General features: G+C 29.1%; 3 protein-coding genes across 3 annotated transcripts; all 3 read right to left on the reverse strand.

Moving 5' to 3' along the window:
• Positions 1-390: 390 nt before the first annotated feature.
• LOC124927057 (probable alpha,alpha-trehalose-phosphate synthase [UDP-forming] 8) lies at positions 391-4,570 on the reverse strand. The gene is made up of 4 exons (XM_047467398.1): positions 4,414-4,570; positions 1,569-3,591; positions 943-1,216; positions 391-837 (listed from the first exon to the last, which is right to left on the reverse strand). The coding sequence occupies exons 2-4, from the start codon at positions 3,524-3,526 to the stop codon at positions 511-513; spliced, it is 2,559 nt and encodes an 852-aa protein (XP_047323354.1). The 5' UTR covers positions 3,527-3,591; positions 4,414-4,570; the 3' UTR covers positions 391-510.
• Positions 4,571-13,402: 8,832 nt separating this feature from the next.
• On the reverse strand, positions 13,403-15,081 carry LOC124926270 (glucan endo-1,3-beta-glucosidase 13-like). The gene is made up of 2 exons (XM_047466464.1): positions 13,685-15,081; positions 13,403-13,603 (listed from the first exon to the last, which is right to left on the reverse strand). Exons 1-2 carry the CDS (start codon positions 15,057-15,059, stop codon positions 13,569-13,571), a joined length of 1,410 nt encoding a protein of 469 aa, XP_047322420.1. The 5' UTR covers positions 15,060-15,081; the 3' UTR covers positions 13,403-13,568.
• Positions 15,082-22,377: 7,296 nt separating this feature from the next.
• On the reverse strand, positions 22,378-26,121 carry LOC124925733 (potassium transporter 6-like). The gene is made up of 8 exons (XM_047465810.1): positions 25,674-26,121; positions 25,113-25,596; positions 24,991-25,044; positions 24,317-24,577; positions 24,153-24,205; positions 23,897-24,020; positions 23,570-23,824; positions 22,378-23,491 (listed from the first exon to the last, which is right to left on the reverse strand). Exons 1-8 carry the CDS (start codon positions 25,710-25,712, stop codon positions 22,395-22,397), a joined length of 2,367 nt encoding a protein of 788 aa, XP_047321766.1. The 5' UTR covers positions 25,713-26,121; the 3' UTR covers positions 22,378-22,394.
• Positions 26,122-27,124: the final 1,003 nt, after the last annotated feature.

Here is a 27,124-nt window from a genome sequence, read left to right on the forward strand (position 1 = left end):
TATATGATTACGTTTAGAAATTATGGTTATTAACCGACAATAAGGTCGTTATTACTTTAATGAACCATTTAAAACAATATTTTTTTATAAGACATTTTCTTTTTGTCATGTCCAAAAAATAATGGGTTAATGTTTCTTTTTCTTTTATGTGTGTACAATCTATTAAGAGATAAAATAATAATCATTATCATAACTTGTTTATAACTTATTATGTATTTATCTCTGAAAAACGTTATTTGAAAACAGCTTCTTTTTACATGTTTATGATAAGTACAACCTCTTTCATAATTTGGACAAAAGGAAAAATGGTTTGAAATTTGTAATTCATAGGTCATTGAGCATATAATCAAACTCACTATGAATGTATAAAATACAAGATATTTGAAATTAAGATATACAGAGATGATCGTTTAAGTCACTTTTTTTCTAGGTCTATTCACCCATAAACAGCCATTACATAACCAGGAACATACTTCCTGGTCATCAAAACTGTAACACAAAAAGACATGATCAATATGCATTATCGAATAAAACCCGGAAGTGTTGTGTGGTTTGGATGGGTTTTGGACTTGAGGCATTAGCAAGCCCTCTAAGCATACGAATCACATCAGTAGCATCATCAAGGTAATACTTAGCCTTGCTTGGTTTTCGACCAACTGTGCACGCAAATATCTCCGGTGGAGTTGGAAACAATGGGCCAGAAACTGTATTAAGTATTCTAGCAAACATGTCTTCATCTGATCGATCATCTCCAATGCACATTACAAAGTCTGGTGGCGTCAGCCTGTCAACCATAGTTGACAGAACCTTCTCTGCAACCAATCCTTTGCTCACTCCCTGCAACATACATTAATCATTATCATGAAAAAAAATCATTACATGGTAAATTTTCTCTAGGTATTGGTTCGGTCTGTCAGATAAGAAGAGAAAAAGAAATCTTACTTGTGGTTTGACTTCAACAATATTTTGTCCCCTATTGACACTTGCAGGTTCATTTGCAAGTACATTTTCCAATTGATTCGTCAATTCTTTGGCTTGGCATGTTCCAAAATCAGGATCCGCATCTTGGTGGTGCCATACTAATGCAGTCTCTTTCGACTCTATGCTAGATCCATCTGTAGCCTCTGTGTATGATTTCATCACTGGTTCTACAAGCTCTTTCCACTCGAAGTCAGTTGAAGACGGACTGCATTCCCACTCACAGTTCTTATTCCACCTGCCAATTCAAGGAAACATCATTAAGTCAGTATTTTGTAACACAACTTATCACTTGTTAATCCAATTATCAACTCAAATTAATTCATCAAACTATAAAATGACTGAACTTGGTAATATAAGTCAAAAACGTACAAAACACAACTGATAAACTGTTCAAAATTATGTTACTACAAGGGGTAAAATAGTTTTTAAGTACTCTCCCGACATTAATTCCATATTTTATTCATATCAAGTTATATTGTACATTAGGTTTATTCAACTCTTAATTTTCAGTTTGATCAAAGACACCCTAAGCAGGGCAACTGCAAAAGAAGGAAAAAAGAGAGCAAAATGGTGGTGCGGTGACATACCTCATGAAATAACCATGCTCGGCAGCAATGCCAAGCTTCTCGCAAGGGGAAAGCCACTCACTCAACGAACTTCTTCCCCTTCCACTAACAATAAACACAGTGTTCATAGGATCATTGCTGAGAGTACTCAAGGCACTAATTACTTCAGGACTTGGACTCTTATTAATAGAGCTTTCAGGAACAATGGTACCATCATAGTCCAAAAATATTGCCCTTCTTTTGGTCTTTGTATATGTAGAGACAATGAGATCAATAGACAACTTCCTAAAGTTAGGCGAAAGAGCAATAACTCTAAAGCCAAGGCCAAGGCCGATTCCCCAGCACCGCTTTGTATAGTGTTCTTGGCATGCTCTCGTTAAATCTTGCATAAAGCTACGAGTCCAGTAAGCAACATCATGAGTAGTAATATAGTGATAATGTTTCTCATGCCGCAAGTGCTTTTCAGAATCTGGCATGGAGATTGCAGACTTCAAAGCCTCGGCCACTGAATCAATGTCCCACGGGTTAACCCTGATTGCTCCACTCAAAGATGGCGAACAACCGATGAACTCGGACACAACAAGCATACTAGTACGAGGAGAATCAGCCGATTTTATATTACCTTGGGATCCCTGTCTGCACACAGTATACTTGTACGGAACGAGGTTCAGACCATCTCTAACTGCATTGACGATACAGCAATCTGCCATGGCATAATAGGCGGTTTTCTCATAACGAGGAACATGACGGTCAATGAGAACTACTGGCTCGTAATCGGGGGAACCATAAATCTCATTGATCCTCTTCACTGCTGAATATGTCTCCTTTTTAGCTTCCTGGACGTCTTTCCCTGAACTTCTTGCAGGATTTACAATCTGAACCAAGACCAATTGGCCTTGTAAATGTGGATGCTGGTGTAAGAGATGTTCAAAGGCTAGAAGTTTTAAACTGATTCCCTTGAAGATATCCATGTCATCGACGCCAATAATCATTTTTTTTCCTTTGTACCGCTCAGTAATTTCTTTCACAGTTGCGGATGTAGAAGGAAGATTCATCACAGTTTCGAGTTGACCCATATGAATACCAACAGGTAGGATTTTAATGTAAACAGTACGACCGAAATAGTCAAGACCGATATGTCCTCGTTTGGATTCATAGTTGAGGCCCAACATCCTACTGCAGCATGACAGGAAGTGACGTGCGTAATCAAACGTTTGAAACCCAATTAGATCGCAATTCAGCAATCCTTTCAGAACTTCATCGCGGACAGGTAAGGTGCGGTATATCTCAGATGAAGGGAAAGGACTGTGAAGGAAGAAACCAATCTTAACACGATGGTAGCTCTTACGCAGGAATGTAGGAAGAACCATAAGGTGATAATCTTGAAGCCAAACGTAATCATCTTCTGGGTTAATAATTTCCATAACTTTGTCTGCAAATATTTTATTAGCAGATACATAAGCTTGCCAATGTTGACGGTTAAAGCGTTCGCCGTGATCTGGACACATGGGCAGCATGTAATGAAATAGAGGCCATAGCTGCTGTTTGCAGAAACCGTGATAGAACTTTTTATAAAGGTCGTGAGGAAGGAAAGTTGGCACACAATTGAAATTGTCTAGAAGTATCTGAGCAACTTCGTCGTGTTCACTTGCATCTACTTCTACCTTGAGAGAACCTACGTATATGACCTCAGTCCCAGGTGGAAAACCATCCTTCATTTGTAACAGAAGAGAGTCTTCATCCCAACTGAAATACCATTTGGAAGTTTCAACATCTTTGTGTACTTGCAAAGGCAGCATATTTCCCACAATAATCTTTCGCTCGCGGCATGATGACATTGTGGTGTCTGAATCGTCCTCTAGATCAGAGATGATGCCAGGAACAGTCATCACCTTAGGAAGAGTTCGAGGAGTCTGGGGAACATTCATGAGATCCTTACAAGCCAACTCTAGGAAACTTGTGGATGATCTAAATGTCATGGCTTTTTTACTAAAGATACAACAAAGAACTACAAGAAAGACCTTGATGTATATTTATACTGCAACTGAAATAGATTCAAATCAGAAAGACAAAACGTTAGTAACATCAATCAGAAAAAGAATACACAAAAGAGGTCATTGTGCTTATCAAAAACAAAAAACTGCAGGTGACTTGATCCCAAAGAGAACACATCAATTAATTTGGCAAATTTGCTGAAATAGATGACAGTTTCATTTGGAAAATGAACTGATGATTATAGTTGTGACCAGACCCAATGAAAAACCATTAATTTATAAATACACATTTTCACTTGGTCAAAAAATGTGGCAAGATGACGTCACAATTGAATTTGACAAATAAAATGGTGGCTGGATAAGATCATAAACTGGATTATAGATTGGATCAAGCCTGACTTGCATTCAAGTGGTCTTCATTTCAACAAAAGCTGAAAAAAATATCAAATTCATTTTGGGAAGAATCAATCTAAAACAAATTTTACTGAAATCTCGGTTTAATACATTCATGCCTGTTTCTATCTATCCTTTCTACTCAAAGTCAAACTTATTGAAAATTTAGGTCCTAAAGCAGGCTTGTTCAAAAGGTGAGATTGGAACTGAAAGCTCCAGATCTAAAAATATGAACAAACACTAAACACCCATTACAGGAATTGATAATGATATCTTGAAAAAATCGAAAACCCAAAATTAATTAATCTCTAGTTCAATAGAATCACTACATCTTCATCCTCCCTCTGTACTTGACCAGAACATGTAAACAAAAAGGATGAACAGATAACTGGTCTTTCCAACAACAATAGTTGAGAGCAGAAAGAAGAGAAAAACAATTGTAAGATCAAATCAACAGGAAACACCTCGGTTGAACTCACCATAAATGGCTGATTTGGTCTGTTTCAACGAGATGAACGGTGATGATAATGACGATGAAAGCTTTCGTATTTCTGCAATTGCAACGGATGCGGAAAATGGTAAGAGGAACAAGATCAAAGCATACTATAAAGATGTTTGGATATAGTGAGAGAAGAAGAAGAAGACGAATCTCACTGTGTTAATAATAATAATAATTTTAACCCTTGGATGTATATTATCCAAATTACCCTCCCACTTTTAGATAATATATTTTTTCACTTTTTTTTAAATGACAATGTAAATGTTAGTCCAAATATAGAAAGATAATTTTATTCCTTTATTAACAACACATTCCTATTTTTCTTAGTATATTTTATTTATTTTATCCAAATCTTGAACTATCTGTTCCAAGTGCATGTAAGGACAAGAATGTAAATTTAATAGGTTGTATGACCGAAATCATGACTAGTGTTCACATAGACAGCTAATTGGTGGTGTTGTTGGTGTGGTGGATAAAAGATAAGAATTGATTTAGTCTTATTAAAATATATTATCCACTAAATATTAATTTAATTATCCTCTCTTTTATTTATTTATTTATTAAGGTTTAGTTAACCAGTAGTAGATAAAGTTTGGACAAGTAATTTTTTATTTCTTAAAAATCCCATGCCACTTTAGTTATTGAAATCTATAGACTACCAATTATATAAGTAAGAATTGTTGTTTTTCTAGATTTTGCTAATCAAGTATTAAAATTAAATATATATTTTTTTTTGTAATATTTGAAATAATCACTGTTAATCTCAATTATTTATAATTTATTTTTATATAAAATGAAATAGAGAACATCAAAATAATAAAAAGGATTAAATTTATAGGGGGCAGAGAACACGGGGACGGGATTACGGCGTATGCGATGTGGTCCCCACATCACCTCTTTCCTACCTGGCAAGCTCTTTCGGATAAGATTTCCCACGTTCCTATTTTTATATTTTTAATTTTACTAGACTTTCATAGCTATATGCATATTTGCCCCTATATGTAATAAAATATGATGTTTAATAATATCTTTATTAATTTGAATCTAACTAGCTGTTTTTTTATTAAATATAAATTTATGCATATCTTAATTTCATATCATAATTGTGGTCCCTTAATAGAGCTGGTTTGATTTTAGATGATTTGATTATTTATTTATTTTTATTAAATTACTTATCATTTTAATTATCAAAACACTAAATAATCCATTAGATTACTAAAATAATGATGAAAATGATATTTTAAATATAAAAATATATTTAAAAAATGTAATTTTGGGTTTAAGTTTTGCATTGAATCCAATAAAATGTTATTATCTTAACCTTCTATTATGTTTAATTATAGAATGTCATTACTCGATATATTTGTACAAAATTAACTTTTTTATTGTTCTAATTTTATATTTTTATAGTTATGTTTAAAATATTATCTATTTCATTACTATTTTTAAGTATTTTTAAGTTGGTAATTTTAATATATATATATATATATTAATTTAATCAGAATAGTTTCAAATAATTTTTTATTTTTTAACAAAATTTTGAATTTTTACTTTATTTATTTTTAAATAACAAAAGATGAAACAAATTATTGGTAAAGACAAATTTATTTATTTAAAGTGATGTGTAGCTTAAATATAAGATTAAGGATAAGATAAAATAGTTTGGTTTCTTTTTTAAATAAAAAAATAGTTTGGTTTTGGGTTATTTAAATAACTTTAAAAAATAACATCATTTTATTTTCTTTCTCATTTATCAAATCATTTAATTTAAGACAAATTTATTTATTTAAAGTGATGTGTAGCTTAAATGTAAGATTAAGGATAAGAAAAAATAGTTTGTTTGTTTTTTTTAAATAAAAAATAGTTTGGTTTTGAGTTATTTAAATAACTCAAAAAAATAACATTATTTTATTTTCTCTCATTCATCAAATTATTTAATTTATTAACTAAAATATTATTATTTATCTTATTTATAAATATTAATAATTTTAAAATCTTTTTAAAATAAAAAAATTCTCTCATTCTCAAAATCATCATTTTTTTATCTTCAATTTATTTCATCGAGCCTTGAGGTCATTCTCAATACAAATAAATTTATTTACAAATGAAAAGAAGAAAAAAAGTAACGTGGCATTTATTACTAGTATGGATATAATTATAAAGTAGACAATAATATCCAAGAGGAGAGGGACGGGGGGACCTTTTTGGATTTTGTCTCCATTCTTCTCTACTTTTTTCCACGTCCCACCCAACTCCGAGGCCACGTGTCAATAGCAGAGCACCAGTCGGTCCATTTGACCCATCTTGACCGACATTCTAGGACCTTCTTCTACTACTCCCATTTATGTGGGCAATCTCTATATTTAGTTTTAAAAAACAGGGGATTTTGAGAAAATTAAAAGGTAATTTATATTTAATTTTTATAGCGGTTATGGCTAAAAATCATGCTACATTTGGTTGGTGTGACGAGTATAGGGGTATTATGGGTTTATAATAATTGATAGGATGAGGCGCGGCGGAAAGGGGGGACAAGAATTTTGTGGGACCGGATTTTATCCATTCGCCGCGTTTTACGGCTGTTTCTCAAAGAAGGCGGTTAGAATTTGGAGGCTTCGTCCCTATCCACAACCTCCTAATGGGTCCCGCTTCTATTTATCTTTTCTAAATTATGTCACCTATTCTGGAATGTTCCAAATTCACCCCTTCATCTCTCTTACGTAACATTACCACGCCTTTTCTTTTTCTTATCCTTTTATATTTAAGTCGGAATAATAATATAAATTGTGTTTAATTTAAACTGATTTGTTTGTTTCTATTTAATAATTATAATGAAATTGAATGTGTGTGTGTTTTGTTTTTTTTCGATTTCATCTTCCTAAATCGAAATAAAATTTCATGATTCTTCAAACATGATAATTTAATTCCTATAACTATAATTATACACATCCAGACAGATTTCTAATCAAAATGTTATGACTTGGAATAACGTACATTAAGAAAGAACAAGGGTTATTTTGTACCTAGCTAGGGTTAAATATTCCATTTGTTTTGCACTGAAATTTCATAAAGAAACAATGAGAAAGAAGGAAAGAGGTGCATTAATTTATATTTATTTATAATTGGTTATTGTTGTCTTCAATAATATGATACCACTTAACTATTCATACAATTTTATAAAAAAAAAAAATGAAATTTGGTCAAGATGGGAGATCAATCATTTTCTCATGGTTCAAATAGAGGAAAAAAAACATAAATTTATCTTCTCGGACTAAGCGTCTTCATGATATCAGGTGATCAAGGGTTTTAGACATTTATTTAAAAGAATAATTAATTAGTCTTATATATAATTTTCAATAAAAATATTGATTTTTTATTTTATTTATTTTGATAAAGAGTTAGTTCAAATTAATAAAAAAAAAAAAAAGTTAGATATCCAAAATTAATTGGTAATAATCGGTCCCGAGATTTGGGCTGTCCTAGCCTCGGTAGAAAAATTTTGATATACTTTTTGTTGCCCTAAGTCTAGTTTTAAAAATTATTAAAAAAAAAAATAATTTTTGGTGAAATTTGAATCATAACCACATTAAAACTTTAAATACATATTTTGAACCACCAAGCTACAACCATTTATATTTAAAATTTCAATAAATATAACTAAATATTTTAATATTTTTAACAAATGGACTGCCTTAGCCCGAGTCCGATAGCCCGAGTCCGAGTGCTTGCCGGCTTACCCAGGGCCGACCCTGGTAATAATACACTATAACATATACATAATATAAATAATTAAATAAGGAGACGCGAAATCGATAACTCTTGGACAATGTTCTTCTAGTTGGTTGAATTTGACGTAAATACAATAACTGATGTCATATTCTCTAAGCATTTTTTTATATTTGTAATGACATTTTTGGTTAATTTATAAAATAATTTATCTTTATAAAAAAATAATAATTTAGATATTAAATAATATATTAAATTTTTAAAAATTATAATTACAGTAAAGATGATCCAACAATGTTGCATTTTTTTAACCTAACTTCAAAGAGGACTCGTTTAAATTCCCATAAGGATGAGTGATGAAGCACGGAGATAAGTCGAACAAATCAATTAAACGATATACGAAAAATCTCAATCAAATATTTTAGACAGTAGTGAAAATTGTCTTCGCCCGTGAGTTGGTAAGCAACGGTGAAAAAAATTATATCAAGTATAACTAATCATTTACAATTATGGTCAAAATAATGAGAATTCAATTAAACAGATGAGAAATAACTTCAGATCTAAAAGTTGCATTCAATCTTTTTTTCTAAGAATACGATGGACACATACTTGAAAAAAAATCACTAGAACAATCCACAAATATAAGTAGCAAACGATCCACCAAAAGTTAATAATATTATTCGAATAACGACAAATCCATTGCGGTTAAACATAATACCAAATTGAACATAATATAATGTTAACTCAAATCTAAGTAAAAATAAAATGAGACAACCTTTGTTTTTTTTTGTTTGAAAGAAAGAAAGAATGATACTTAACCAAATGTAGAAATTATGGGATTGCTTTTATATAAAATAGATTTTAGCATAGATGCTGTCTCTCTCTCTCTATACACATATTTCATCAATAAAAAAATTTATTTATTTGGTTGTAATTTTTTTTTCTTAATGTTATTAATTATTTGTCTTAATTCTATTGTATTTTTTAAAAAGAATTTTTTAAAATATGTGCTTTTTGATTTGTTAGTTTCTGGTAACCTAATATTAGGGTGGTAAACGAGCCGAGTTGAGTTGAACAGTTTCAAACTCGAGCTCGACTCGTGTAGCTCGATTAAAACTTTTATATTAAAGCTCGAGCTCGACCAATTATGTATTTAATTGGGTTCACGAATTGTTCGAACTCGGTTCATTTACGACCTAGAAGAAGACTTTACGTTAGTTGAAGAACACTACATTTTTTAGAGTTATTAAATAATAATTTATTAATAAATATTAAACGATGTTTTAAACGAAACTTTTAAACGAATATATTTATGAGTCCATAAATGAGTCACCAAACGAAAATATTCGTGAGCCCAATAACGAGTCTCTAAATTCAAATAGTCAAAATCGAAAATTTACTTAAAATCGATTGTAGTCGTAAACTTATAAAATTGAGAATTTACTTACCATCGTAAGAATTTAATTAAAAAATGTTAGTTATATATTATTATTATTTATATATAATTAGGAATTTTATATATTGACAATTTTATTAATATATATCTAAATATAAAATTAATTAAAATATAATAATAAGTAAATTACATCCTAACATAACATTAATGTTATATTTACAAAATTAATTATATTAATTTATTTATTTGAATAAATAATATTTTTTTCATTTTATTTTTCATGTAATATCGTATAAAATCGTAATTATTTAAAAACACATAAAATCGTGAACTTAAAATTAACGAACAAGTTCAAACAAATTTTTTATTATGCCTAAATATAAACGAGCAACTCTACTCCTTTACTCATTTGTATTCCTCCCTAAAATATACCTAACTCACTTTTTACATAATACATATATTAATTACTTCGGTCCTTAATTATGATATGATATTGTAGTTGCCATATGCAATCTGCAGTTACACATGGCAAACAAATTATAAGGATACCTTCTTCTACAAGTAAAGTAAATGAATTAATAGTACCTACTTTAATTAATTAGTGTGTTTCACATATTTGTCACGTTCACTACCTAATTTTTCTGCCGGGCCATGCCGTTTCTATATTTATTACCTAGTGAAAATGAGCTGTAATCATATTGGAATGGATTCGATCCAAAGGCTAGGATGGGTCACCGGGGGTGTACCAATACAAATTTATTGTTTTCTAAAATGGTAAATAATTTGTTTGTATGTTTTTTTTTTTATAATGTACAGATAATATTAACATAAAAAAATGTTGGTCAAAGTAGAAATTTAAGGTTAAAGTAGGGATTTAGGGTTAAAATTTTATTGGACTAGAAACTGACAATAAAAAATAGTGAATGATGGGCGCACTCAAATAATATGGTTTAGGGTTAAAAGATTGAAAAACTGTGAAATATAATTAAGAAAAATGATAAACTTAGCGAAAATTTCAAAAAAAATAAGTACACAAATCGACGCGGCATGCCATGTGGGTAGGATATAAAATTTTAAAAATGTCCCGAAATACCCGTGAATATGGGAGAGAAAATTAAAAATGTCTCGAAACGCTAATTTTGTGTCCCGAAACGCACGTGGATAGAGGAGAGAAAATAAAAATGTTCTGAAACGGCCATTTCGGGATATAAAATATATATATATGTCCCGAAATTACCGTTTTGGGACCCAAAATGAGCGTTTCGGGACTTGGGGGCAACATGACAGGCCATGTCGGATTCGTGGACTTATTTTCGCTGAGTTTATAATCATTCTTCTATAATTAATTAATTATATAACTAATATTTATATATATAAAATATAAAATATAAATAGTTAATATATTATAATAAAGAAGAAAAAAATAAAATATATATATATATATATTATATATAATATATAATATATAATATATATTTAATATAATATAATATATAATTAACAATACTATTATATATTAAAAAAAAAGGACAACTGAAACTTAGGTTGCCTTAACACATTACCTCCTGCCTACATATGTCAACTGAATTCCTTTTTTTGTGGAGTCTTTGAAGACATAAGATAAAAGTGAGATTAACCTTTAAAAAAACAAAGATATTTGTCATGAGTCTCATGACTCATCATTTTAATACAATCAATAATATAAGAAGAGACTTGTTTTATTCAGAGACGGGCTGTGGGGTTAAAGCCCAGCCCAGTCAATTTTTTATTTTTTATAATATATATTCAGGGACCTTATAGTCAATTAATTGCCATAATTTTGAACAATGTAACAACATCTTCAATACTTTGTAACAAAGGTATTAAATATTGTGTTGATTTTGGTTCATGTAGTGTGAATCTTGGGTGAACTATATTTTCCTCACTTTGGTAATTTGAAACTTATAACAAGTAATGTCCTAATTTTTTTGTAATGATTTGGTTATTCACCTAGATCTTCTAAATATTGAGACTAATGAAATAATTTATTCTTTCAAAAATAGAACATCCTCAATTTCTTCTTATTTGATACTCCAAAATTTAATAAAACATGATATTTGACTTTTGTGAGAGTGATATGATAAAATATAAATAGCTAGTCGATTGATTGGGCTTAATGTTTTCCTTACCTAAACTACCAAACCCAAATAATAGAAAGACATGACCATCAAAATAAAATCAAATATATTTGTCTGTTTCCTTTTTTTTAAACCAACAGGCTTATATTTATTTATTTAGTTGTTTACCAAGAGACAGTTGAGAAAAAAAAAATGAAAAAAGGAAGTCCTAGGAGGTAGTTGAGAAAAGAAAAGATGAAAAATTAGTATTGGCGAGCGACCTCATCTTTATTATATTATTTATTTATATAATTTTGTTATAATTTAATATATTATTTATTTCAATACCTTATAACAGTAACTCTGGCAAAAGAAATCAAGCCAAACAAAGTTAGAAATCCGATAAAATATAACTTGATAAAAATAAACCCAAAACTTCCTTATATTCAAATTTTATTGTAAATTCAAGTCAATCATAAAACTTCCTTATTTATATTTCACAAAATATATTATATTATATTATATTATATTATATTATATTATGAGTTTAATAATATAATATAATATAATATAATATATATGGACCTTTTTTAAAAAATATATATAATATATTAATATTTAAATATTTACAATAGATGAAAAGTAATAATTTTAAATTCATCAATTAATAAAGATTTTCAAATTAGATAGTCTTCTCTCTTTTTTATTTGGTATATGTCATTTGCCATAAGAAGGCCTTATTTATTTATATAATGTTGTTACAATTTAATATATTATTTATTTCAATAAATTGTAATAAAGTAATAAAATAAATGAAGACAAAATTATCATAAAAATTAGTATAGAAAGTTCCCAACTCCAACTCTAAATTTCAAAATGTCTTATGAGGTTTGCATGCATGTACTGTGTAAGTTTTTGGTTTTTGCTCATTTCAAAATTTCACACTTTTAATTGGCATAACTAAGGGAGTCTTCAGATGTATGCATGGATGAACCTTATTTTTTTTTTTCAACTTACAACCAATTTCATGAATTATTTGATCAAAAATTGATACTATGTGAATGAAGTAAAGATGAATTGTAACCGTCCATAAAACGAGACATAACAAACCAGAAACTCTTACATATATAAAAAGAAACTTGTGAATCAACAACAAAAACATCAAATTAGTCATCAAAAAGAAAACCAAAAAGGTCACCTCACAACACCAAAGAAGTGAATTCTTTCCGGCCATCACAATTTATTCCACAATGAAATTTTTACATAGTACTTATAACTTGTCTCTTCTTTTGTGAAAGTATTCTGTAAACATCACGACTTGTCTCTTGTTTTGTGCATGCATGCATGTCTTTTTTTACTTCTTTTCTCTCAACGTTCTAAAAAGTATTTCCGATGAACAACATTATGGACATTAGTGAATCATATCCGTCTCTTCATTTCATGAAATGAACATCTCATCATGGACCATGGTGTGAACAATTCTCCCTTTTCATATGGCATATTTTCAGAAGTTATTTAGATGACTTTGTCTTCCTCATGAATAGGATTGTCACCACCAGTTTATCAAATATTATTTTCATTCACATTTGATACATTTTCATTTTTCTATTATATATAAATTAAATAATATATTGCAACTCATGGATAATAGCGGTTGAAGAGTTCATATGGACCATAAATATCAAAACATATGGATAAAGTGGGTGGGTGCAATAATATGAAACAGAGTAGGTAAGAAAAATAAAAATTCCAATTTGTAATAATCATACCTAGCTATCAATATCATCATCTACTGATTATAATAATGCTACGTCTCTCTTTCGAAATTATAAAATAACAATAATAGTATGAATATGAAAATGAATAACCAATATTAAAATAGAAATATCCATGTCCTTTAACTTCTTGCATCATCAATTATCAGTATCTGGTTGGGAATTCGCATTTTCCAAACCCTGTTAAGACAACATAACATATTTATTAATATTAATAATAATAATAATAATAAAAAGGAGAAAATGATGACGGTTACTTACTTGGAGGTTGGGTGACCAAGTAACCTGCCCCACCAAAATCACACGTGCCAGTGGCACGTGACTTAAGCTGATAGTAGCTATTGAAGGCATAGGAAGCGTGGGCCTCAGTTGTATTAGGATTAAAACAAGCAGCTCCTTCCTCGATCACACTACAGTCTGCACCCCCTTCACCACAAGCGTAATCTAGCGCCTCCTGCAACTTCTTTTCACCCACGTTCACGTTAGCAACGCACCACGTTTCACCCGATGATGTCGGCGCAGCCGCAGGTGCCGGAATCTGTGTCTTTGACGTCGTGCTTCCGTTTGCATTACTCTGTCCCTTCAACTCAGCCAATGTCAGAGGCACATCGTACACTCTTTCTTTGTTCGGATAAAACAGCCCATAATTACGCTCAGAAATCGGACCGTTCTTCTGATCCTCGTTGAACAAAGCAAACAAATACACGTTCAACGGCTCGTTAGGCCTCCGGGGACTCCCTCCTCCGGTCAGGACGCGACGTACGAGATTTCCAATATATGCAGCCGCGTTTTCTTTCCCTGCCCCTGTCTCGTTCTCGTCTCCCTTCGAAGGCCATCCTGTTTCGGAGACAACAATCTTTACGTCGTTGAACTGGAGAGCATCCATGGCGGCGTATACTGCGTCGATTTGGGCGTCGAACAGACTCTTGTAACGTAGGCCGTTGCCGGAGTCTACGACTCCGGCGTTATCCTTAAACAGGGCGTAATCGAGAGAGATGGTGTTGGAATTGTCTTTATACGCAAAGAAAGGATAGACATTAACCATGAGGGATGAATTTGTTTGTTTGAGGAAACTGAGCATGGGTTTGATAACCGATTCGATGAGTTCGGGTTTGAATGAACCGGAAGAGGATGGGTATGAGCTGGCGAGGGCGGAGAGAGCGATGGGAGAAGAGATCTTGATGGAAGTATCGAGACCGAGTTTAACAAGAGAAGAATGGATGTTATTCATGGCGGGAACTAGGAATTGAGTTGTGTTTTGTGGATCGACAAAGACTTCATTACCGACTGCGATTGCTTCTATGATTTGTTTGTAGGGAAGGATGTTGGATTGAACCCAGTTGTCGGTGAATGAAGTGTTGGGTGCGGCTGCGGAGGAGAGAAGCTGGTTGGGAAGACTGACGACGAAAGAGATACCGGCGGTTGAGAAGGCGGAGAGAACGCTGGAGTCTGTGTCAAAGAGTTTGGCTTTGGTGAGGCCATGAGATTTGAGAAGCTGGGCAACTTGAGATGGGGGAGGTAGATTGTCGGCTATTCGGCCGTAGTTGACAGCGACGGAGGCGGCGACGGAGTCGGAAAGAGCTAGCCGGAAACAGATGAAAAGAAGAACAAGGGAGAATCTAAGAGAGGTTGCCATGGTTGATCAAAATACAGAGAAGATGGAAGATGGAAGATGGAAATCTCTAACCAACCATATACAATATATAGACAAAAATTTGTGTAAATATTTATTTTTGTAAAAATATTATGTCGTGGGAAAAGGGGATTAAAAATGGGGCTTGTGGGAATTGGGCCGTGAGGTGTGGGTTAGTGGGTGGACGAACATAGCGGAGTGGTTGACCTTCTCTCCTCTATTTTTTTCATATGTAATTAATTTTCATTAAATTCAATTGAAATATAATAATATAAAATAAGATAAGATATACTCAAATCAAATTAATATAACCCACATAATCCATTCCAAATTGCATTTTTTATTTTATTTTATATTATATTTTTATTTTATTTTTGGTCTTATCTATTACTATATTTAAACATATTTAGATCCGGTATTTTTACTATTTTTCCGACTTTTACCCTATGATAGTGCTATTCAAAATGAGTTATCATAAAATATATTTATGGTATAAGAATTATATATCTTTTAATATGAGTCTAATATGGATACAAAATACCAATAAATGTATTTGTTATTCTTTTACTTAATTAATAAGTAATTTAGCACCATTCTATTTAAAAAATATTATATATCATTATTATTATTATTATTTTATTTTAAGGATATTCATGTTATTATAATCGGTTTAATATAGAGTATATTATTTAATATAGAGTATATTATACATTATAATCGGTTTAATATAGAGTATATTATAATATTTCAGAAATGATATAATTATGAAAGGACGCATGTGAACAATAAGAGCTGCATAATGTGAACATTTTTATATGGTTAAAGTTTCAGTTAATTTTGTTATTTTATTTGTTATTTTAAGGGTGCAAGTTATTGTTTTTTATATTTGTAAATTTGATTGTTTGTCAATAAATGATAAGTTGTGTAAAACTTTGAATTTTGGAAACTAATACGTAGCGTGTAACTCCCACTAGTAATATATAAAAATCCAAGAAAAAAATTACGGTTAAAAATATAACTTTATAATTTAATTTAATATTTTTTTATTTAATAATTAAGAAAATAAAAATATTAAAAAAATTATCAAACCAATTCATTTAAGTTTTTTATATTTCTTTTTATATATAATAATTTTGATTATTTAATAACCAAATTCGATGATGTATTTTAAACATTCGATAACATTTTTAGGCATAAACCCTTAAGTATCATCAAAGTTTGTGTTACTCAAGTCAACATTCCCTCCATTGACAAACCTTAGTTTTTATCACCAATATTTGCATTAGTCAAGCCAACATTTTCTCCATAAACAAACTTTTAGGTTTTTTTCACCAATGTTTGCGTTACTCAAGCTAACATTCTCACTTTCGTTTCAACTACCAAGGTCCGCGCACTCACATACAATAATTACTTCTTTTGTAAGGGTCTTTAGTCACTAGTATGAAATGTTAACACTTTAACCGCTAGACCACTTATGATTGTTAAAATAATTTTATAATTTTGTGTATACAAATATATTTTGACCACTTTCAATTGATACCGGTCTATTATCTATCGGAAAAACACATCTTAATTACACTTTAAAAAATTAAGCATCAATATATATATATATATATATATATATATATATAGTTAGTTAGTTAAAAAATTGAACTTATATGGTTAAAATGTTCTGCGTTCATCTAATTTGGTGTTGAATTTAAAATATAAAGTGTTATTAGCTTAGTTGGTTAAATGGTTATATTTATTTGTTTGGTTGCAATTTCGAAACATACTTATAACATTTTTAGTTTTATTTTTAACCATTTTAAGTTTATGGGCGGGTCAACCCACAATCCGACCCAAGTATCTATTTACTCTCACATATATATCCAAATTAACCACAGTTCTCGACCCGACAATCCGACACTTTAAAAATTAAACATTATATATATATATAGATTTTACAACACTTTTACTTTAATTTAATTTAAAGTGTTTTAAATGAAAATAAAACTCGTAAATTTTAATATTTTAGTAGACACGATTCTCTCATTTGAATTACTTATAATTTATTTATTTTATAAAAAAAATATTATTTTAAGAAAAATATAATATTATATCATAAATTCTTACCATAAGTGACAAGTTACCTAATATTTTTTTAATTTAAAAGACAAACCTACCCTTAAGCCCACCTAAATTGTAAATTGTATTAGGGTAAATAGCCACTTTGAGCACATTTTATTTAAAAAAAAATTATCATTAAAAAAAAATCATATATGATTTGGAAATTTTTTAATTGTTTAGATAGATATTACATAAATAATTTTATCTTTTTGATAAATAATAAAATTATTTAAATAAGGGATAATTTAATATTTCATTTAATAAATATAATAATTTGATTAGTTATAAAAAAAGAGCTGCCATAGTTATATTTTGGGTAAAATCCCAAAATAATTTATGAACAAGTCATTTATCACTTCATACATTTAATAATTCTTTTTATATTTTTATTTATTTATTTAAAATGAATTTATCATGATATGATATGATAGAGATAGAGAAAAGATTAGGGGTATTTTTATCCTTAGGCGAATAGAAAGAAAAAAAACTAATTCTTTTAAAAATCTAATCAAACAAGTGTTTTTATAGAAAAGATCAGTAAAAACTAAAAAATTAGAGATCAAACGAGCTCATGTATCATTATCATTATACGATTATGTAAGTTTAGTTTGATCCGTAAAGACAGTAACTATTGGGTGTTTGATTCAACTTGTTTATTTTTATATTATTTATTTGTTTATTTATAATAATATTTAATATTATATTTTTATATGATGTTATTTATTTTGTATTAACTTAATTTCAAAATTAATAAATTATTTAAATTATTTTTTTTTTAAAATAATTACATGAATATATTATTTTTTTATAAGTTTTATTAATATATATTTTTAATTTTTTTTTAAATCCTTATTAAACAAAAATAGTATGTTTAAAAATTATTAAATAAAATTAAAAAAATTACGTATAAAAATTTATTTAGTACTGTTTGCTTTTTAAGATTTTGTTTAATAATATATGTTATTTGTATTTTATTTATTTATTTACTTAAATATCTCTTTTTATTTAAATTTTAAATTTAATAAAAATAAAGAAGTTTAGTAATTTAATTGATTAATTAATAGATTTAAAATGTGATAATATATATATATATATATATAAGTTTGAAAATAGTTTTACATTTTTATTATCATTTATTTATATTCATTTTTAAAATAAACAAATTAAATTATTTATTTACTTTTTAGTATTTTTTATATACTGGACTTGTCTATTTTATATTTAATTTATTTATTAAAAAAATTATAAAATTTAATCAATTAATATATAATACTTAGAAAGTTTAAATTGGGATCATTTGAATTTTGAATATCTTCTTTTAAAATATAATATAGACAACTTACTTTTAAATTTATAAACAAACATAATTATCTTTTAACGTTAATTTAATATCTAAGTGATATCATTATAAATGAAAAATAAAAAAAATACAAATAACTAATTTCAGTATTTTTTAAACATATATGAAAGAAAACAGTTGCGGTATATAATATATATCATACTCTCCTCTGTCAAGTTGAGAGCATATGAATGTGATATGCTTGAATTGAATGTATTTTTGCAACATAGTTTTCCAAATAAAATGACTCACGGTTCAATCTTGGGTTAGAGCAGAAGAGATTTGGCTTTTGGGTTAAAGTGTTATCTTCAATTATCTTTCCCTTCACTGCATTCTTGATAACATTATCGACTGAACAATTCTCTGTAGTTCTTTTCCCATCTTTTTGTCTATTTTTTTCCTTCAAATCTTCTAGCTTTCGTCTAGTTCATGTCTATATTGTCAGATTCATCGATAAATGATTGTAGAGACATCGAGTTCTTTGGCGATTGAAAATTTGGTTCAGGCTGAGAATTGTGTTCTCTGTCGCTCAAAATAGATTCCTCCGTTATAGTTTTGGAAGAAGTTTGGTAATCTTGCTTTTAATTTCTTCATCAGCTACTATATGAGGAGAAGAATAATAATCTTTGTTTATATGCTCTCTCATTGATGGTCTGATTACTCTTATTAAACCCACCAAAAATTTGAATCCTTAATTAGTTACCTCATGCCTAAACAAAGAATACTAAAATTGTACCTCTGAAAATCCTCACCCTAAAATCCCCAAACTATTTTGGATCAAATTTTAGAGAAAAAAAAATTATGGTGGGAACTTGTCCCAATTACATTATACTCAGAGTTAGAATGCTAAAATTATATCAGTTGCAATTTGCAAACACGAGTTTAATATAAAAAAAAAAATACTTTTATGTATTTTAATATATGTTTATAAAACTTTTTTAAATGAACTTCAATATATATAATCTTCAGAATATATATATATATTACATTTCAACTTATCAACCCAAAACTTTATTACTCTCTTATTCTTTCACTTTTTAGGAAATTACAAATTCTAATATCTAGTTTTACATTTGAATTTATAAATATTGATTTCAAATCCAATATTTATTATTAATAGTTTCACAAATTAATAATAACCCAATTGTTTAGCTTTAATTTGATTATAATTTAAGAATTAAGATAATAATTATATTAGTTCGTTCCTAACAGCGAGCTGATGATTGAGTCCACTATATCAAGATGTTTTAGTTTTGGTTGTGTAAGATTAAAAAACATTTAATATATAATAATTTTCATTAATAAAGATATATTACATATAAATTTTCTTAAGTAAATATATATTAATTATTATTAATTACTGCTAATATATAATTACATAATATTATAAATTACCTTTACTAATACATATTAATATATATTAATTGATGTTAATATATAATTACATAATAGTATAAGATACTACCTGACATATTCAACAATTATTAAAAAAAACATAGTTAATATTAAGAAAAATATTTTAACAATTATATATAATCAGAAATAATAAAAATAACAGTTTATTTTTAAATTATTTTATAAGACATTGAAAAATAAACATAAACATTAAATTTAAGTAGAAGTTATGATGGACAAAATAATACTAGATTAAAAATATATATATTCAAAAATGGCACAACCACAATAAAAGTTCAAAGCTACTAGTCAATTATGCCAATATTTGTTTTATTAACACTAGCACAACAACAGGAGTACTAGTTGTATGTGTGATGTATCACGATTATATTTATTTTCCCTTTCAAATAACTAAGTTTAATTTAATAATAAAATTAAATAACTTTTCTAAAAGTTATAAAATTTTATATTAATAATCAAATATTCACTTATAATATAATATTAAATATATATAATTTAAACTATTTTGAAATAAATATACTTATTTGATCTTATATTTTAAATTTGACTTGTTATTAAAATTTTTACTAAAAAATTATAATTATTGTATTTTTCTTTAAAGGGTTTTAGGGTGACACTATAAACACATGAGATTATGTGGTTTGTTTGCAAACGTGAAGTTTACGCGTTATAATGACTAAGTTTATTTCAGTTATACATATACTTAATTAATATATATTACATACAACTTGTCAAATCAAAAGACTATATATTGGATGTAAAATTAAAATGAAAAAATATATTTAATATATTAAAAATTGAAACCCTAACAAAATTTAATAATAAAAAAATCAAAACATAAAATATTATAACTTAGAAAAAAATACTATAACAAATACACATTATTATTACTTCGAAGATAATTTTTTATAAAGTCTTAACTAATTAAAATATTATTTATTCGTATAAATACATAAAATATAATATTCACTAAATATTAATATATATTAATATTTAAATAAAAAAATATTTATAATTTTATTTTAATATTTTTAAACATTTAATAATATTTATTATTTTAATTTTATATATGGTTTAACAAAATATTATAATATTATGTTATTATTACTTAATAAAAATGATAATTAATATTATTATTTAAAATATATATATTATATTTAATTTTATGTATTAATTTTAAAAATTAATATATATTTCAACATAATTATTAGTATATAAAACAAATTAATATTAACATTGTCATTTCGTTTAAGTTAGAGTTTGGCTATCAGATTAATCAATAAAATAAAATATAAATTATTTTTTAATTTAAATATATATATGTATATATATATTATTTTGTAAATTATTGTGTTAAGATGAAAATTAATTCTAAACATATTAATTAATTTATTAAATTAAATATTTAAATAAATTATAATAAAGTTTCTAAAATAAAAAACAATTATATTAAAAAAATTCCAATAATTTAAAAAAAAGTTAAGATATTTAATTATTAAAATATACACATTTTAAATAATTTTAAATTTTATTTTACAAAAATAAAAAGTGTAATTAAATAATTTATAAATTTTGTCTATTAAGTAAGTTTTTAATTAATTTATATATATATTGTTGGGATGTATCATTTAATAAAATAAAAAAATATCCCAAATGTATTAAAACATAAAATGATTTAGGAAAAGATTATTACGGACAAGAACAAGTGATTGACTCTCAAAGAATTATTCCTAAAAACATATCATAAATATTTTTTTTACAAATTTATCAATACAATAATAACAATTCAAATAGCTAACAAGGATCACTAAAATATTAGTTGAATGTGAACAATTTGTTCTTCTACATTAATCTTTTGATGGTAAGAGAGAAAAGAAAATACCATGTGCACTTAGAAAAAAGAAATGTTTGAGAAAAAGATTTTAGGATTTCTATAATATATATTTTCATATATAAAACATATATTATAAATATTATAAAGGGAGGAGCTCAAACTGAAAATATAAAACTCGAGTTTATTACAAAATCAAATTCGGTCAAGACTAAGTTACTTGTTTAGACATTTATGTTAGACTAATCCCTTTTCTAACTCTAACTTTGAATCTCATTTGAATTTTAGTATATAAAGAAACTTAAAATAATATATATATTTTTTAAAACAATAGTTTATCTATCACACAAAATAATATATTCTAAATTTCATGACATATGCCAATATATTGAAATTATGTATTACTTGTACACTATTTCCAATACTTAACTTTATAACAAAAAAAATAAATAAAGAATGATATTAACAATTAATTAAAAATGTAATTATTCAAAAATTAATTAAAACAGCAAATTCATTGGAAAAGAAGATTTTAGTATCACTAACATATTTTTTCTTTTTATAGTGTGGTTCAAAACTCCTTAATATACCATACCATAACATATAAAGGAAAAAACAAGGAAAACCCTAAAGTAAAAGAAATTTATACATGATACACCATTCCAACTTCCAAGGTAGATGCATGAGGTAAAGTTAATGCATATGAAGGTGCCCTACAGTTTCTTCTTAAGAGATCATATCCATAATTTATAACCATTTTTTTTAAAAACCCAGATCCTTTCTTTGCCCTAACATAAGAATGCCCCAATATATATGCCACCCCGGCTTCTCTTGCTTCAGATAGATCATGCAACTCCTTTTGCGTCCCATTATCAATTTTCGGGCTCTCGGGTATCATAAACCTCACCCTCTTTCTCGGCTGCTGCTTCGGCATAATTGTCGTTGTCGATTCTATTTCCTTACTAAATCCGCCACAAGATGATGATGACGAAGACTCATCTTTCGTCTCCACTTCCTCCCTCATTTGGATTATTTCCAATTGGTTTCCTGTTGAAGCCGTCCCTACAACCATCATCCTCTTCTCATCTTGCTTCTCGTTGTTTATGTCCTCTTGATCATCCATCCTGCCAGCACCAGATCTTATGAACTCGGCTATACTGCAAACCAGGTCCGTCTCGAACTCGACATCATCCTTTCGAATATCGCGATAACCGTATCTAACATTGCACCGATAAATCCTGAATTCTCTAGGCCCAATACGGCCCACAAGAAAACGTTCTTCGTTTTTTACACGAGGAACCGGAACATACTTTATGCAAATGAATACTAGAACCTGATGGAAAGCCGGAAGGTTGGTAACGAAATGGGAGAAAATATTTGGGATCCCCGATACTAGTTCAGTGTGAATGAGGCCAATTCCTCGCACTCTTATGATACCGAGGCTGGGGCCTATGCCGAGGAGCCAGTCGACTGAGACCCGATTTTGGACGTCACATTCATACTTTTTCAACGTTCCGTAGTGCCAAACGTACATGACGAACATGAATATGAAAGCGAGTATGATTGGGACCCATGCACCTTCTAGAAACTTTATGAGGGATGCCGAGAAATAGAGAGCTTCGATCGTTCCGAAAAAGAACACAAAAGCTATCGCGAGGAAGACACTCTGGTTCCAACATAAAACAATGACGAGAGACATCAAGCATGTGGTCACCAACATGACCGTTATAACTGCCAAGCCTGATGGATAAATGGAAATTTCAATAACATGAAGAAAAAACTAGAAAAAATGATTTCATCATCTAAAAATATATATACCTGAAGCATTGCCCATACTCTTTATGTCTCTGAAACCAATAGTTACAGCCAAACACAATATCATTAAGATCCAGTTGATCTCGGGGATGTATATCTGTCCATGAACTTTGGATGAGGTATGAACAACTTTTACTCTTGGGAAGCAGCCTAGAGAAGAACATTGTTTGATTATTGAAAATGTTCCTGTAATAATGGCTTGACCCCCCACCACTGCAGCAAATATTGCTATAACAAGAACTGGCAATCTTAATTTATCTGCCACAATATTAATTTGTTAGTTCTGTTTTTCGCTACTTTTAAATAAACTGCAACTCAATTTAGCTATACCTGGAACAGAGACGTAAAATCCCACTTGATAGTCATTGTCATCAAAGTGATGTTTAGAAAGATATGCAGCTTGTCCCATATAAGCAAGAACAAGAGATGGATAAACCACGCATGTGAAAGCTAGCTGCAGAAACAAAATGTGTATACGATAGATACCCACAATTTGATTAGACATGGGAAATGCAAAAATGAGCTCTAAATTGTCAACTAACAGCTAACCATACTTCAAAATGAAAAGGGGGTTATGATAAAGCACCTTGATTGACGACTGTGAGAAATGTCCTAAATCAGCAAACATTGCCTCTGAGCCTGATATAATAGAATGAACATTAAAAGAATGGAAATTTAAAGAAGCTTGCATATAATATATTGAACTCCATATTTGGAGTGTCAATCAAAGACTATATTTGTTGTACTTACCAGTAATACATAAAAGGATCCCACCAAGGGACATCCAACCATTTCTTTGGGTTTTTCTCAAAAAAGTATACATGTAATAAGGAGAGATTGCCTTATAGACTTGAGGGTTCCAATAAAAGATGTTATATATTCCAATACCACTGATGCACACGAGCCATATTATGACCACGGGTGCAAACAGAAATCCGACCTTGTGAGTCCCATAATGTTGAAGGGAAAATAAGGCAATCAGTATGACACATGCAATTGGTACTTCTATATCTGCAACATAAAAGTTTTATGATCAAACCGTGCTGAATTTGAATCTCAATGCATCCTAGGAGTCAACCTTCCAAAGGATGATTACATAAAAGTAGACAGAAATTGTTTTAAAACGATGGCAAAAATAACTATCAAACATGCAATTATGAATTATGTCTTCTTAGACTGGTGTTGATGCTGCATATGAAATATACTAAGGTTGTGTTTCGATGATGAGAATCGTAATTAGAATTGAAGGAACTGGCATTGAATCCCAATTCAATTCTTATGTTTGGAGAAATGATGGAGCTGAAACTTATGAAATCATTTACAGTCAATTATTTCAGTTCTTTATTTGAAGAAATCAAACAAACAAAGGATTTGGAATTGGGATTGGGATTCAAATCCTGCTGAACTAATATCAAACATCTTACATTTGTGATGTTCTTTTGCCACAGCAAATTCCACTCCAGAAACAGCAGAGAAAACTGCAGCATAAATCAAACAACCATCGTCATCATCAATTGATATGAAGAAGTAAAAGAGAATAGCAAACCTGATATAGCGGGTGTAAGAACACCATCACCAATGACCATACAAGCACCAGTCAAGGCCAAAACAAGCAAGCATTTTTGCAGAACCCTATACTTCTCCAGTGTAATCTTCAACCTTGATCCAAACGAACTTGGGTCAAGGTGAGTTATGTTCTTATAGTCAGACAAATCCTCATCGGCTAACTGGCAATTTGGGAGTGAGTTGACTCTGGCATGTCTACACAACAACGAGTATAGAGCAAAAGTCCCCCCTTCACCATTATCATCGGCTTTAAGGACAATGAATACATACTTAAGAAGAGGGACCAAAGTGAGAGTCCAGAAAATGAAAGATAAAACCCCAAAAATCTCTTCATTTGTCTCTGAATGTTCGATGTCTTCAGAAAATGTGTTCCTAAAAACATACAGCGGGGACGTGCTTAGGTCTCCGTATACAACTCCAAGGCTCTGGTAAGCCAAAGTCAAAACAGTCTTCCATGATTCTTTCTACAACAAGAAGAAGAAGAATGATCAGAAACAAAAAGCATAAACAAGATCTAATTAAAGCATTGCCTCCATCTAACCTTCACTCGTTTTTTGGAAATCCCACTTTCGATTTCCATGGTTTTCAGTTCCGTCTCAGAAATTCAGATACAACCTCTTTAGAGTCAATTGAGGAGATCGAACCATGACACCGCACTGAAAACACCGTCCCCAGTAAACAACTTCAATATCAAAATTTGGCAAACCCACGAAGAAAAGAGAATAATGGGTCAATTATATCTGCTCAATAGAAACTATCGATGTGCTTCAGAGTGACAAAAGATGGAGTCTTGAATCAGTATAGAGAGAGACGAGTAGGGGTTTGTTCTGAAGTTGGTGAGAGCTTTAAAGTTTCTTTTATGTTTGGCATTTAGGGAGAAGTGGGTGAAAATTGAATAAAATAATGTTTATAATTGGGGATGATGATCTCAGTCCAGATGGGGAAATCTTAGAGACACATAAAAAGTCGTGGCGAGCAGGGCTGTGAGATCTATAGGAGACGGGGAAGAAGGAGACGACCTATATCTTTTTCTAAACCCTTTTTTTTTCACAACCCCAATTTTAAAGAGAATCAATTTATCACGGTGTAACGGAGAATCTTAAATTTCTTTATTCATTTTTTACTATGCTCTTTTTTATTTATTTATTTATTAAAGAATGTACAAATTCTTAAAAGTTTTTCTGATTTATTGCCTATTAAAGATTATTCTAATTCAATTTTACTTTATATTACATTCTTGTATAATTAATAACTCAATATGAATAACTGACATGTGAAATTATCTCAGGTTCTTATCGACGTCTGTCTAAATCTTATTTACCCATTATATTTTCAGTAATATCTGTTTCTACTGTCGAATTGTCAGAGTTCGGAGTTGGAACCAAATCAGTCGGTCTGTAACTATTTGCACCTCAGTTTAAAGCCCTGTTGGCACAGGTTGTGTACAAGTCTTTCTGTCGGTTTTCTTTTGTCCTAAAATTTGTAAATTTACTATGTTTAGAAAATTTAAAAGATTTGTGTCTACTAAAAGCTTTGAGCATTGTTATTTGTGGGGGTGGGGTGTTTAGAATTTTATTTTTAAGATTTTTACCTAAAATGTAATAATCCCATCATTTATTTAATCATTCTTTTTATTTAAAAATTCCTCAGACAAATTCTAATGGAACATTATTTAGGTTATTAAATAAATATATTCACAAATTCTGTAGATTTCAATTACACTAATAATTTATTAAAAATTAACATTACAATATTTTATTTTAATAATTTATTAAAAATAAACATTACAATATTTTTATTTTACCAAAACTAGTTAGCTTAGTTTAGAGTAAACAACTTTTTCGTTATTTTATTTTTAATTACATTCTTTTATATTATTATTACATATCACAATCTCAAAATTATAAACTAAAATCAGTATTTAATTCCTTTGTTACTACAAAAGTTACATAAGTTAAGTGTATTATCTATCTTATATTGTTTTTTCCTTTT

This window comes from Impatiens glandulifera, chromosome 2 (genome assembly GCF_907164915.1).
Source record: "Impatiens glandulifera chromosome 2, dImpGla2.1, whole genome shotgun sequence".
Lineage (NCBI taxonomy): Eukaryota > Viridiplantae > Streptophyta > Magnoliopsida > Ericales > Balsaminaceae > Impatiens > Impatiens glandulifera.